The sequence below is a fragment of the Toxotes jaculatrix genome, chromosome 13 (assembly GCF_017976425.1).
Source record: "Toxotes jaculatrix isolate fToxJac2 chromosome 13, fToxJac2.pri, whole genome shotgun sequence".
NCBI classification, from domain to species: Eukaryota; Metazoa; Chordata; class Actinopteri; family Toxotidae; genus Toxotes; species Toxotes jaculatrix.
The window spans coordinates 6681526-6696162 of NC_054406.1; the positions used below are offsets into that span (position 1 = coordinate 6681526).

At 41.8% G+C, this 14637-nt stretch overlaps 1 protein-coding gene across 7 annotated transcripts in view; it reads right to left on the reverse strand.

The window, feature by feature from the left end:
* Positions 1-6896: 6896 nt before the first annotated feature.
* rbms3 (RNA binding motif, single stranded interacting protein) overlaps positions 6897-14637 on the reverse strand; it is a 253831-nt gene continuing 246090 nt past the window's right edge. For all 7 annotated transcript variants that reach the window (XM_041052649.1, XM_041052648.1, XM_041052647.1 and 4 more), the window contains 2 exons: positions 14468-14592; positions 6897-13853 (listed from right to left, as the gene is read on the reverse strand). In XM_041052649.1, coding sequence (XP_040908583.1) covers positions 13850-13853; positions 14468-14592 — 129 coding nt within the window. In that variant the 3' untranslated portion in view covers positions 6897-13849. The remainder of the gene's footprint in view (positions 13854-14467; positions 14593-14637) is intronic.

The following is a 14637-nucleotide window of genomic DNA, read 5'->3' on the forward strand; positions in this document are numbered from 1 at the left end:
AGTAATTTCAGATTTTGTTTTTAAGTCCCAACAATCAGATAAAACCGTTAAAGTAGTAGTTAGACTCAGTTTTAAAGCTACTTAGGTATTGCAGCCAGTAGGAATGATGACAGAAACTACAAAAACAGGACTCAGGATGTTAGCAAAGAGTTGCTTTTAGCTCTGTTTTTGGTCTCAAGTCACTCCTGAAGGAAATATGTCTCAGCTAAATGTTACATTCACCAGGCGAGCCATTAACTTTGTGTGGTATGAGAGTGGTGAGAGTGAACCAAAACAGTAAAGTTATGGGCCATAAAACCAAACCACTGATGAACCAGTGATGGATCCCTCTGGTTACACTCATATTATCACTGACAGCATTAAAATATCAACTGTAGTTGCACTAAATAATCGTGAGAACGTTTGGGAATTAATCCTGTGACCCTTTATCGTTCCTCTCCACCAAGGCTGTTGAGTGGGGAGTGTTGATTCACAAAGTTGTCCTGGAACAATTTGATTTTCTCTCTCTTTTTTTTTTCAGAGGAAACCAGGCTAGACAGTTCTGAGGCCAAGATTTTGAGACAGCCAATGTCTACTGATGGCTGTTTGTCCTCAGGCTTGATCTGTGGCTCACACATGCCCTCATACAGACACATACACAGACAAATACTAATGCTGGAGTGATGTGATACATGCAGACATGTGGTTAAATTCCTAAGAATGAAAAATTTATTACAAGGTGAAATGCAGACACGCAGACACAAGCAAAAGTCGGCACATGCACACTTAGATAGTTAAATACTCCACATGTGGGAGTACTTAAGAGAGTCCGGGCCCCCTTCTGACTCCAGCCTCACCTACAGTACGTCTAGTTTCTTTGTAGTTAAGCAGGGTTAGTCTGCCGCAGCCATAACATGTGTAATGTACCATACCTCAGGAGAGATTAGAGATTAGAAAACATTCTGCTGGACTCAGGAAACACAGTATTGAGTTTAGTCAGCACTGTGTCTGAATGTGTGTGTGTGTGAGAGAGAGAAGAAATATGATGTAGTGCCTTTGCAGTATATCACCTTAAGCTGTGTGGGGTTCATGGGTGCATGGCGTCTGTGTGTGTGTGCAGGGCATGGACCACTGACCCAGAATAAGCAGCCCTCATTTCTTTCCTCCACTTACAGTCTACACCCCGTTGTAGCGTCTTAAATCCAGAGCCGCCTCAGTCAGTCAACACCGACCTTTCACAGACTGAGACACAGCACTTCTAACGTATTTATAGATTGGTATTTCCCCTGCTTGTTGCAGTTAACCAAGACCACCTTCCATTGTTATTCGTGCTGGAGAGGGCATGACATTTGTGGTATATGCACCATTCTTTCACTACAGTCTCACAACACACAGCCTGATGAGGGCAAAGGGTGATCCAGCTGACAGATGAACTGAACACCCAGTGATATGAAAAACAGGAGGACCAGCAATGACATCCGCAAACATTACAGTACATTAGGAAAAATCAAACAAAGGAAAAGATTAAAAGAAAACACATGACACACATTGTACATTTTGAGAGCTGAGAAGAAACGAGACTGAAAAACCAATATCTCAAACATCTGTAGAGGAAAAACAAAACAACTTATTTCAAGAATTAGACCCCTCTTAAAACTAGAAGTAGCTAAGCTAAGCTAATCGGCTCCTGGCTCATGCAAAGTTTCATACTTCATGTTGTGATGGGACATGAAATATGGAACTTGAGAGTTATTTCTTTATTTATTTGGTCGAACTATTATTTCCAAGGTCAGGAATGGACTTAATCAACATGCATCTTGTTTGTAGAAGGTGATGTTTTGCAGTGTAATGGTAAAACAAACCTCATTCATCCCATCATTATATTTCCTGACACATCACATCTGGAGTGGCTGGGGTGTGTTGGAGGCCCCACAAGCTGGAGGTGTATTTTATGGCCCTGCACGTCAGTAGCTTACACATTTTCCTATTACAGGCCCACAAATCTTCAGGGCCATGGCGCCAGGTCCAAGCATGTGTGGTCTCCCTCTGGTTACCATGAGGACTGTTTATCCACCTGCGCACTGTTGCTGTGGATCACATCACTTGGCCTGGAGGTGATAGTGAGGTGTCAGGACCTCATCCTACAGCCCTGAAGGTCTGACAGGATGTGACTGATGGATCTTCCTCTCTTTTCTTTATTTTTTTCCCCTTCTCTTGTTCTCTCTCCATTTGTCTCTTTCTCTTTCACTGGTCTCTCCCCTTCACTGTTTTCCCTCTTTGCCTCTCTTTCCATCTTGCAACACGTCCTTTCCCTGCTTCTTTATGCTCCCATTTCTCTCCCTACCTTTGCCCTCATTTTTACATTGCAACCCCTCCTCTCACCTTTCTGCTCTCTCCTTTTCTTTTTTACATAAACCTTCCTCTTCTATCTGGATCATATTCTCTCTCCTGGCGCCATCTCTCCCTCCGTTTTCTCAACTCTGACCCCACATTTTCCTCCTTCTATAGCCATCCTTGCTTCTTACTCTCACACTCTTATTGAATGCAGAGAATCATCAGGCACACTCGAGACACTCAAATGCTGCTTTTTTTCACTCCTTACATTTAGCAGTCCCTTCTCCATGGTAAATTTCATGGCTTAAAAGTCCTGTATGGATGGTTTATTTCATTCAATGGGTTGCAAGGGAAAAGATGGTTTACCCAATCCTTAGTGGAAAATGGATTAGGGGATTTTAAAGATTTATTTGAGGAAAACCTTCAGATGTGGCCAAGGATAGGATCTCTCCATTGATATATATATATATATGATATCTCCATTTCAATGTGACTGTGCTTATCTGAAAAATATTTATGTAAAACAGGAGGCTACAGATCATTAGATTGCTCACACAGCATATATATATTTATGCAATAACCATGCAAGTATTACAGACTTCACAATATTCCCTCCAAAAATAGCTTTCTTCGTATCATGTAAACAGTATAATCTAGAGTCATACAGTTTATCCAGAACTAACTATATTCACCTCTCAAAGGTCTAAGGTAGGAATTTATTTTTATATCTAGGAACATTTGGGAGATGTCTTGTTATTTGTATCCTGTATATAGATGTAGTTATACTAAATTAAATTAGCTTCATAGCAAAGTTGGCAAAGCATAGTTTCTTGAGCCCACTTTGTTGTTGTTTTTCGTTACCAATTCAGCTTCAGGGGGAAGGAGAATAAAGGTCAGCACTTGTGTGCGGCCTGCTGGGAAGCTGCCGGCTAAACATGTCCACTCACACACTCGCACACAAACGCACGACCGTTTAAACTCTGCAGCTCTCGCATCTATCTGTTGGCTGAATATTGCCATCTGAGCTCTCCCAGTCAGATACTGGTCTCAGTGCCAGATGATATTGGCGTAACTCCTCTTACTGGCCAACAACAGATCCAAATCATACAGATGGGACTGTCCGAACAGTTAGACTTTGAACAGCTAAGTGTGCCCAGTTAGTAAATAAAAATCTTCAAATTGTAGGGCTCTGATAAGTGCGACTGCGGTTATTTTGTCCCAGCAAGTCATGACAGTGTGAGACTGAACAAGTCTGCACAATACCAGAACCCTGAAGCTCATACAATTGAATGGAATTTAGCCAACGTTCATTTTATTATTCACACCTGTTTCCTACTGTGACCTGTCAAAATGGCCTATTGTGAAAAACACACTGGCTTCCACCAGATTATCTAAACCACTTCATCAGAGGTACAGTTGTGTAAATGTGTTAAACCATCGTGTGACAGTTTCACCGGGCTGCTCAGATTAACATCAGCACGTTTTGAGTCAAACTGGCTGGATACATGAGAGTTAATAACAGGAAGTGGGGCTTTAATGTAAAAGTCACGAGGTACTGGCTTTCTTCACATCCTCAATTAACACCTATTGTCATCAGGGTATTGGGAACAGAGCTGGGCCCTTGGCACAGACACACTGCTGTGCCACCTGGGGAACAATGCCTTCTGTGCAGCCCCCAGGATCTCCTGGGATACAATTGTTCTACTAATGTCATTGTAAACTTCAACAGACTTTGGCTTCGCTCCCAATTCCTGCAACACAATGATAGCAATTCATCATGGGAATATTGAAATGGAGCTGCTGTCTGACTGAGTGTGTTGCCACAGGGATTCTTTTGTGGATGTGGGGGCAAGACATTCATGTTTCTCATTTGTTCTCCTGTTGGCTTGAGGAGCACATCTGGTGAAGATGTTCACACCTTGTTTATCAATACGTGCTAAAGGGCTGAATTTGATGAAGCTCTTTATACAGGTGGGACAACAACAGGACAGAATGAAAAGTAGCAGTCATCTTTTTTTTGCCACTTGGGGGCAGAACTTCCACAACAAACAATGACTAACCTAGAATGCTGACATGGTTAACATGTTAACGAACTGTTGGATGTTTACACATCCAGCCAATTGAGCATTTGAGTATCCATTTGGAGTTGTGTTTCTGGCCACCTGATGTAGTAGTAAAATGTCAGATTTGAACCTGGAAGTCAGTTTGTTAACTGTAATGGATGTTTACAGCAGACATATTTCTCTATTTTTCAGTTTGCCAAACCAGGAGATTTGTTTAAACCCGAAATGATCTTCTGACTGTTGGTGTCTGTTGTCTTGACGACACTGCAGTCCCACATCTCACCAACTAAACAGGTGGGTTCAGTCCTTTTATCACTAATAGGACTGATGGAATATTACAAGAAGAAGATCTGAGTCAATATTATAGACACATATGTGGATTAATGTTTCCTGAATCTCATAGACCTAGATAGTATAAAAATATGAATCACACATTTCCCCTCTAATGAGATCTTCACATTTAGCTTCTTGTAATGAGGTTTACTGGCCTAATGTTGCATTCACATATTCCTAGATTAAGCAAATAATGAATTCCCCTTCAAAACACACCGAACCCCTCTAGGGCATTATTTAGATTGTAGCTCAGCAGTGTAGATCCCCCCTTTGGTTAATTATGTGTCTCTTAGTGGAGTATAAGCTAATAAGGCAGCACCAGGTGTGTTTGAGGTTGCTGACGATCACAGATTGTTGATTGGATGCAAAACTGCTCGGATTGCACCTGGAAGCTCAGGGTTGTTAAAGGTCCCAGTCCCAATCAACCCATTCTCACTGAAACCGCTGTTTAGATTGGTCTGGAATAAAATCAGTTGTGTTCAACTATCTGTATTCTGAAACTCTGTACCCTAGAGGTCTGTACAAATCATTTGTTAGAGGCAACTAAATAACCCCCAGAACCAAAATAACGGTTACAGCTAATTACTGGCGCTTGTTTTGTACCACGTGGGTCATGTGTATTACATCAGGACAATTTATGGAGTACAGGGTTTCCAATCATGGCACCGTGATGAAGACATGCAGTGAAACAGCTTATGAATCATAATTTTCCTCAGGCTGTGTTGCTACGGCACAAAACCTGATACCCAAATCATTTCTTGCTGTAATTTTAGCATGTATTATACTGTAAAAAAAACTGTTTAAAGAAACTCTGCATCTTTAAATGGACATACGATTTATCCAATTGTGTATAATTCACACTTGTCACAGTGAAGCTCCTGCCAGGATTTCCCATCAGCTCCCTTATCAACACCAAATGCTGCACCCAGGAACCAATCAAAGAGCATGTTTATCCTATAAAAATGCACATCAATCAGACAATTTGTACTGCAAGTAGGACAGATACATTTTAATGCACATCTAGGCTTTTCCTTCTTAATCTTCGCACATATACAAGCAGATGGCAAACACTTGATGGGAAGGCTGGTTGTGTTGTCGTGTTGAGTTTCCCTCCGTGGAGATGTCCTTGATCTGTATCCAGTGGTTGTGGTGTGTACATGTGTGTGTGCATGGAGGGGTTCTCACTCCTCTGTGAAATACACACACCAGATAACATCTGTGTTGGTATGCTGCACCCTTGTGGTGCTCAGCTGCTACATCTCTATAAGTCCAGATAAGGAGGCTGCTTGGCTCCAAGGGAGTGAGATTGAATCTGTGGCATTTCACTCAATAGGATCAAAAGGATCCTACTGCATTTCCCCAGCTTTAACACTCATACAGTGTATAGAGGAGAAAACCATGGCACCACGTAGAGGTCTCTCAGAGCAGTAAAATGTCTTAAATCGCAGCAAATGTACCACACCGACCGTTATCTTTTTCGAGCGCTGAGGTACTTCCATATATTCACAGATCAGCAGATGCAAGATTGAAGCTGTAACTCCTGACGGCCAAATCATGTGCATTCGAGTGCACACACAGGCACACCAATCCAACCAGTCAATTGTTCTCTATTAAGACGTCCTTTGTCTTGGAGTGCCGGCCTTGTTGCCTTGCAGAGACGTGTCAGGCAGTGGAAACTTGGCTACTGTGCAGCTGTGGTATTGACAGTACAGGCGTCCCTAGGAGGTGACAAGGACAGCAATTGATTGGGCCTAAATGAGAGTGAAGAGGTAGATTGATTGCCATCGATCCACTTCTTCCTCCAGCAGGCTCCTCCATCTTTGATTATGACCACTTTACGCCCAATCAAGTGTGTGTGAGCCGTGATGGGGGAAATCCCGTTGAGAGGCATTAGCTCCATTTGCAAGGGCTGTAATTATGAGAGGATGTGAGGGCCCAAGGTCAACACGCAGCAGGTGCCATCAGGCTGGATGATAATAATACGGCTTCCTCTTGCTTCCCACTGCAATTTAGTCATATAGATAATAGGCCATGGGGAAGATGGTGTGTTCTGTGTGTGTGTTCCTTGGAGGATGCTCAGTGCATAATAAATGTTTCCATAATAATCGCCTGAGGACAGGCAAACAGCTAGCTGTGATGAAACACAAGCATTTGTGATGCAGATTGAAAGATAACAGCACTTCTTGGTGCTTTTTTCCACATTTTTTTATTGAAAGCTTCATCAGAGAGAAAAAAAACAACTCATAAAACCCAAGTCAAATCCTAACATCCACAGATGTACAGATAGTTTCTCAAAGATCACACACACTGAGCAGCGTGTGCGAGGCGTGACCATGTCCTCCTCGGCGCTGAAACAAAGAAAAAGTGAAAAAGAAACAGAAAAAACAAAAAGAGAAAACTAACAAAAAAACAAATTAAAAACCGCTCTGCTGTCCTAATAAATAGTTCCTCTTTTTTTCCGATAAATGAGTCCCATGCCTAACACACTTTCTGTGCTGGCTATCTCTAAACAATTTGGTAGGCCATTTCCTAGTGATTGTTGGATTTTGTATTTCTCGGGGAGCTGTTTGAACTCCACGAGGGGTGTGCTGGCTGGCTGGCTGCGCTCCTGGGGTTGTGTGGCCAATCGATAACTCTCATCAAAGGTGGACCGAAGCATCAATTAAAAAGCGCAGGGCCTCGCTCTTGTGGGGGATAGTTTGAGCAATTTTCCCACTGCATTACGTGTGTGGAGAGCGTGTGTAAGTGTGTGTGTGTATGTGCTGGTCTGTGATGAGTTATTGAGCCACGGTTCTCCTTTACACTTCTTTACTGTGAGAGACAAGCTGTGAGAGTAACTCTGAACTACTGTTTTCCTAACACACAAGAATCAATGTCAAATGGCTACGACTCCATTCACAAAGGATGAATCTGCAAGAGCCTCACAAACAACTGAGTATGACATGTAATACACCTAATGAGTTTACTCCTGTGACAGTGTGGAGGCCACACTGACTAAATGACTTTCTGAATCATGTCAGATTTAGGGATGGCGGCAGTGACTGTGAGAAATAGTGCGTAAGGGACGGATTGAGAAAAAGCATTGTTTTTTTTGTTTTTTTTTTAAAAAAGGCAGTGAAGTGAGCACCTCTCCTTGAAAGACTGACACTGGAGAACACCAGGATGTAGGTAAAATCTCAAAATCTGTATTTATCAGGTATCTGAGAGCAGGTAAACTCACAGAAAATCTGATTTACCTTGTAGAGAGTGTGTGAGTTATCCAAAGAGAACCCATGGGGAATGAAATGCTGCCTTTCTCAACATCTACTCCTCCCTGCATCAAACAGTAGTCGAAAAAGTATTTGACTTTCTTGGGGCACCAGATGAGTGAGATTTACTGCATTATGACAATTCTGATATTTTCCTAATCAAAACTGAAAATACACTAAACTATGTTTATTACTAAAGTTTAAATTTTAATAAAAATGAATGATTGCATAAACTTTTACCCCTCCAACCTGCTGTCCTGACCTATAACCCAGGACACCATATCACAAAAGCTATTTGCAAGCAATGCATACACACCTATTGCAACTGGTGTTAGCATCATGTTTCAGAAATGAATGTTGCAAACTGCAGACAATTCAAAGTCCTCTTGCGTGCTCATGCCCGGGTTGCAAGCCGTTGTTGTGTCTAGTGAAAAGAGCCAAAATTAACATGAGGGGACTTCATCTCATGTTGCAAATTATAGCTTGAATTTTGCAAATTAGGTGAACAGGGCCCCTGGATCTCCGGCCAATCTAATCTAAGATGACGCAACAGCAGCAGATTGGAGTCTTTCACTTTGATGTTTTTTCTTAAGGTGAAAAGATGCTGATGTGGCCATACTAAGGCAAGCTGAATGTTTAAGGACGTAAAGTAATGGAAGAGGTGGAAAATGATGAGTGACTGTGGAGAAAAGAAGAGAACGAGTCTGGGTGTGATGGTGCAAGACAGGAAGAGTGCGTGTTGCTAATTAGTGAGAGGTCAAGCTGGTCACCTTCTGGAATTCTGTACTGGGGACATTCTGCTGCATGAAGACAGAGAAACTTCAGGCTATGATCATTTCTGCCCAGCAACACGAGCTAATGATCTCCCTCTCTTTCTTCCTCTTCCTCTCTCTCTCTCTCGCTCTCTCTCTCACACACACACACTCTTTCTCGCTCTCTCTCTCGGCATGGCTGGCTTCTGGTTTGTGCTGACACATGGGCTGACTGGGAGCAGAGTGTTTCTGCTATAGCCTCCTTAAAATTGCAGGCATGCCTTCTGTACACTTCCATGAAGGTATTGGTATTCTGAAAAGGAACATTATGCCATTGTGCTATTAAGAAAAAGCCATTTCTATTTGTTCAGTCGGGTAATCTCTCAGATCTCTGTGAAATATTCGTACTGTGCGCCAAAAGCAAACACCTGCCTTAATATCTTTTTCTTTCCTTAAATCTCCATTAGCAAAATGGAGCTGATATTCTTTGTTGTGCATTTTTAACATAATCTCTCGACTATTTGTAATCCTATTTCCCGTAATGCCATTACTATTGAATCTCAGGCCATTTGTAAGACGCTCTGCTCTCCGATGTGCAACTCCTGCATTATGAGTCCTATTAAGCTTCAAAAATGTCTTCTGTACTCTATAAAACAGCAGCTGTAAAAGTCTAGAGAACTTGGTTATAGCAATGCTGTATTCATAACCTTGCTAAAAGTTGAACTGTTAAGCAGAACAACTCCTCACACACGCACACAGACACACACGTACTAGCTTAAAACTGGTTAAGTTATCATGTAGCAGCTCTGTCGTTTAATCATGAGACTTAAAACTGATTCAGGAACAGTGAGTTCATGCAACAATGGCGAACAGATGAGCAGTGAGGGCAAGTCCAGGGAGCTCTAAAACCATTCGTCAGCTGTTAGCTCTTAAAGACTGTAATGTGGCAGAGACTTATTCATTGGGAGATGAGAGCAAATCGTAGCCTCGAGGCAAGTGAAAGCAGATGTTAAGTGGCAGATCAGATGAAAGGAAAAGGGCAGGTGTTGATTTGATTGGACAATAAATAGCTGAATGATCACTCAGAGACAGTTTGAATGACGCGTTTGGCTTTTGACCCCCTCTGGTGGATGGAAGACAAGAATGTACAGCAGGTATTTAAAGAGTTACTGAGGAAAAGAAATGTATGTATGGCTTTAAAAGTGTGGTTCACAACAGGAACCTGAGTTCCTGTTTCTTTTGTGTGTCGTCAAGTGGACAGGTGGCCCGTTAAGAGTGAGTTCACGGCCAAATGATCAACAGTGGCCAGCTCGTCACAGAGATCAGTGGACACAATGAAGGCACAAGCCCGAGACAGCTTCCCCTTTAGCACCATAGAGCAGCTTCAATATTGTGTAGCATTTCATTAGCACACCTTCTTTAACAAGCTCTCCCATGTGCTTTGCTTCTTTAACTATCACACTGATAATTTGGAATCATTTGGAAGCTTTGTTAAAAAGGCACTCTATGTACAATTTGATTGGTAGTTACAAACATCGCCACGCATGATGACATAGCTTGCCTGTAATGTGCACAACACGCCATCTTGTCCCAAAACGCAACACTGGACTTGGATTTGAATGAGTCACATGAACTGCAAGAGCTCAATTGCAATTGTCACCAAACAAAAAGCTCCTTCTCTGTTTGGAAGAGAAGGGTCTTTTGAGGGACACTGGAGTGGATCCTATTGCCCCGGAGGGAGACAAATTGGGCCCGTCAAGCCTCATTGCGAGAGTGACTGAAATTGGTTTGTGGTTCTGCTTCTGCACCATCCAATAAAGAGAAGAAACCTCAGAGAGAGAGAGAGAGAGAGAGAGAAGGAGAGTGCGAGAGAAGGGGAAGAGGGAGAGAATGACAGCGAGGGAAAATGAGAGCAAAGGAGCCTGGCTTGGCCATGGCACATTAATGGTGCCAGTGAAGCAGAGAAATAACGGGGTCTTTTTAGTACTGGAGCACCACGGTTGGGGCAGAGCGGGCGGGCATGAGCGAACAGAGCAGACACACAGTGCTCCAGACACACACAGCCTGCTGTAATGGGGGCAGAAATGGCCGCTGTCCCTCAGGCAATTTCTTCAGGGACAATCCTCAGAGATGAAGTCATTGAAAACCTCACACAGCTCTGAGATGGAAAGACCGGATGAGATGAGTCTGGGTTGTTTGTGCAACAAATTGGGGCAACCAGGGGTGTAACTGACACTCAGTGGTGGGGTCGAGGAATGAGCTGCCATCAACATGTTGCTGAGGAGCCTAGTTAGTTCCCACAGGTGTGCTGACCTCCCCAGCTTGCATTGGGGAGATGATCAAGGGGATGGTCAGGACAGAGAGTCTCTTTCTAGTCTTTAAGCACGCTTCTACCATGCCTTGTTAGTGTCACAGAGTGATGGCAGTCTTATAAACAGTACCTTACAAAGCAAAGTTTCCTGGTTTACAGATGTAGAGTCCTTTTTGCTTGAGTTAAAATGTATTTTAAAGAAACAGTTTGACATTTCTTCACCATAACTTCCAGGAGTCTCTGCTGGTTGTCTATCAACCTCCCAAAGAGGACAAGACTGTAAGACGTCACTGCACGTCACTGGCCAAGGAATAGTGCAGCACATAACTCCCCATAAAATAGCTCCCCAGATAGTGTCATTTTTTTCTGTGATTTTTTTCTATGGATTAAACACAACAGGTATGATGTGTTAGAGGCGGTGGAAAGTGAATACAGGCTCGCTGTTCCAAGCTCATTCAGACATGAGTGTGAAATCGATCTTCTCATCTGACTCTTGGGAAGAAAGTGAATCAACGTATTTCCTAAAATGCCAAACTGGTCCTTTAAGCACTTCCACTATTACTTTTAATAATCTTTGGCTGCCACACATATTAGGTCAGTGCCATTAAGTTTATGCAATCATCACTAAAGACTTCAAAGTCAGTTTTGTTTTCTATTTGTGACTAACCTGATGTACATGATGCAGCAAACAACACTCATCTGGTAATCTGTTGGTGAGCAGATAAATACTCGAAAACGTGACCTAGGCTTCATGATGGCTACGTGAAAGAGATTAAAATGAGGTCAAACAGCAGCAGGGAGATTCTCAGTTAAAAAAAAAACTGAAGCTCAGTATGCTGAGTTACGGTTGAGTTAGTTATGGCTGAATCAAAGAGATAAAGAGACTGAGGACAGAAATTACTGAAAGGACAAAGTCGGAAGCAAAGCATCAACAACCACGGAGCATAGCAGGCAACGTGTCCCCAAATCTGTTTCCTAAAGTTTTCCCTGCAGGATCTGAGAGAGAGATAGACGTGGAATGCACCCACGGTATGTGAAAGCATCGTAAAAATGATGAGACATATAAAGAAACCAAGACAAGAAGAGGAGGTGAAGAAAAAGGACTTTTGGTTGGGCTGCCACCAGCTGCATCACACATTTAAATACTGTTTGATTGGTGCGTATGAGTTTGTAAGTGTGTGCACGTCTGTGTACATATGTCTGTGTGTGAGTGTGTGTATATGTGTGTGTATGTGTGTGCGTGCATTGGTGACAGCTCGGACAACCATGGAAAATTAGCTTAAACCCGGTGAAAATAAGGTGTTAAGAAGGATAGTAAGGACTGGTCCGGCCATCAAGGTCAAATAAAAAACACCGACAATAGCAACAACAACAACAACAATATCAACATTAACATCAACAACAACATCAACATCAACAACAACAAAATCAAACTGAAAAATGAAAAGGGAAAAAAAAAAAACAACAAAAAACAAAAAAACCCAAAACAAAACTCTGGTTCAGAGTGTCTCTTCATCTTTGGTATAAAAATGGCCATCCATGGGCTGCATTTGATCCACAACTAGGAAAGACTACAGAAATTGTCAACAATTTCTTCTATTGCTTTTGCACTGATTGGTTTAAACCGTAAGCTCCTACTGAATCTACTGTTTTTATTTCACTGCCAGAATTTTTCCGTAGTTTTTTTTTTTTTTTTGGTGGTTTTATTATTTTTTTCTTCTTCTTTTTTTTTTCTTTTTGCAGTGTGACAAGCAAAGCGGGCTAAAAACATCTTAAAGCTCATAAAAAAGGTAAAATGTGGCAGATAAAAAGCACTAATGTCATTGACAGCAACTTTGCCATGTAAAATAATAATTATGATAATAAAAACAAGTTCAGCATTTGCAACAGACTGCATCCACAATGCAGCATGTTTTCTTATGTTTTCATTTTTTCCTCATTGTGAAAAATCTCTTCAGAGCTTTATCTCCCCCCCCGAGTCTTTTTTCCCCAACAGACATTTTGTTTTCTTCTGACACTTAGTTACCTCTGACATAATAATTATCAAAGTTTTCTTCTAATGAAGAAAAGAAAAAAAAGCTCTTCTCTATTAAATCTGTACAGCTTATGTGATAGATTCTTTTTTCCTCTTTAGAACAACTCATCCAGTGTCTTGTACCCTCCAAGTGGTCCAAGAGACTGATTTTGTTTGCTTTTTTTTTTTTCCTAACCAGACGTCAGAGTTTAACTCTGTAAAAAGTTTCTGGCGCCCTTCAAATTAAGGCCATGAAGATTCAAGAAAGAAAAAACACTTTGTTTTCGAATATATCTAGAAAACTAAAATTTAACACTAGAACATAAAAAAGAGTGAAAAGAAATTGTAGCTTAATATCTGAGGAAGACAATCTCTGTGTGTATCTCAAACTTGACTCCCCTTTTCTAATTACAAAATAAACTTCATCACCTACCTGCGCATTCAACCTTTTTTTTTTGTCATTTTTTAAATGTTTTTTTTCTTTTTTTTTTTTAATTGGTAGAGAATTTCCTTTGAGAAACTTTTCAAGCTTCAGCCCAGCCCTTCAGGCAGGTTCCCAGACTAAACAATTTCACTTCTTTGCACTGTGCCCAGCAATTTTCCCATCCCCTTCCTCAGCACTCTTTGCCTCCTTCTCGCGTTTTTTTTTTTTTTTTTTTCTCGTAGGCCAGGTAGGAAATGAAAAAAGTGTCTCTTTTTTGGTGCCTGGGCAATCTGGAAGCAATCTCTTTCTACTCTCTATTCCTCACATTCACAGTGCAGCCACCTTCTGTCTCAAGGCAACGCTGTCACAGGAACATTCGCTCAGGCCGTTGCTATCTGATGAAAGAGGAAAAAAACAGACACAGAGACAGAGACAGAGAGAGAGGGTGTACAGTCGTAATCAAAGCACAATATTACAAACACAGAGGAGCAATACAGCTGACAGCTGACAGCCCAGGACTGAAGCAAACTGAAGGATGTTAAACAGTTCTGATCAGGTCAGAAAAACCAAAAAAAAAAAAAAGTGCTGCCAAAATGACGAACAAATGACAACAGCTGCCAGGACTAATTTGAGTCATTTTAAAACGGTGCTGTGTTTCTTAGTGCTCATTTCTCATTTTATTTGATTTTAAGATCAGCGGTAAGTACTGTGAAGCTTAGCAAAAAAATATCTGCCAGAGAATGCAAATACCTTGCTTTTCGACTGCCTTTGTAATTTGAAAAACATCTCACAGTTTTTTTATTTAGTATGATAATATCCCCTCAGTTCAAGAAATAATTCACAGGCAGGACGCTTGTGTGTACAAGGTGGATTTACTTAGAGAGAGAAAAACGATTTGAAAATGATTTTATTTGTTGACCACAACATCACCTAATGTGAGTCAACTAGGAATGAGCATGGCGTGTCTAAAAGGTTGACAGCAACTGACCTTCTTCACCGTTTGACTTACTTGGACTGGTATGAGTAAGCAGGAACATGGTCGGCAGCACTGTCCACCTGGATCTGTTGCTGCTGGCCAGCCACCTCCTGTGATGAGGGAGCCACTGTCTGGGGGGAGGCGTCCGTCACCACTCCCTGAGGACACGCACGGGTGGAAATGTGTCATCTTCGCACTCTAAC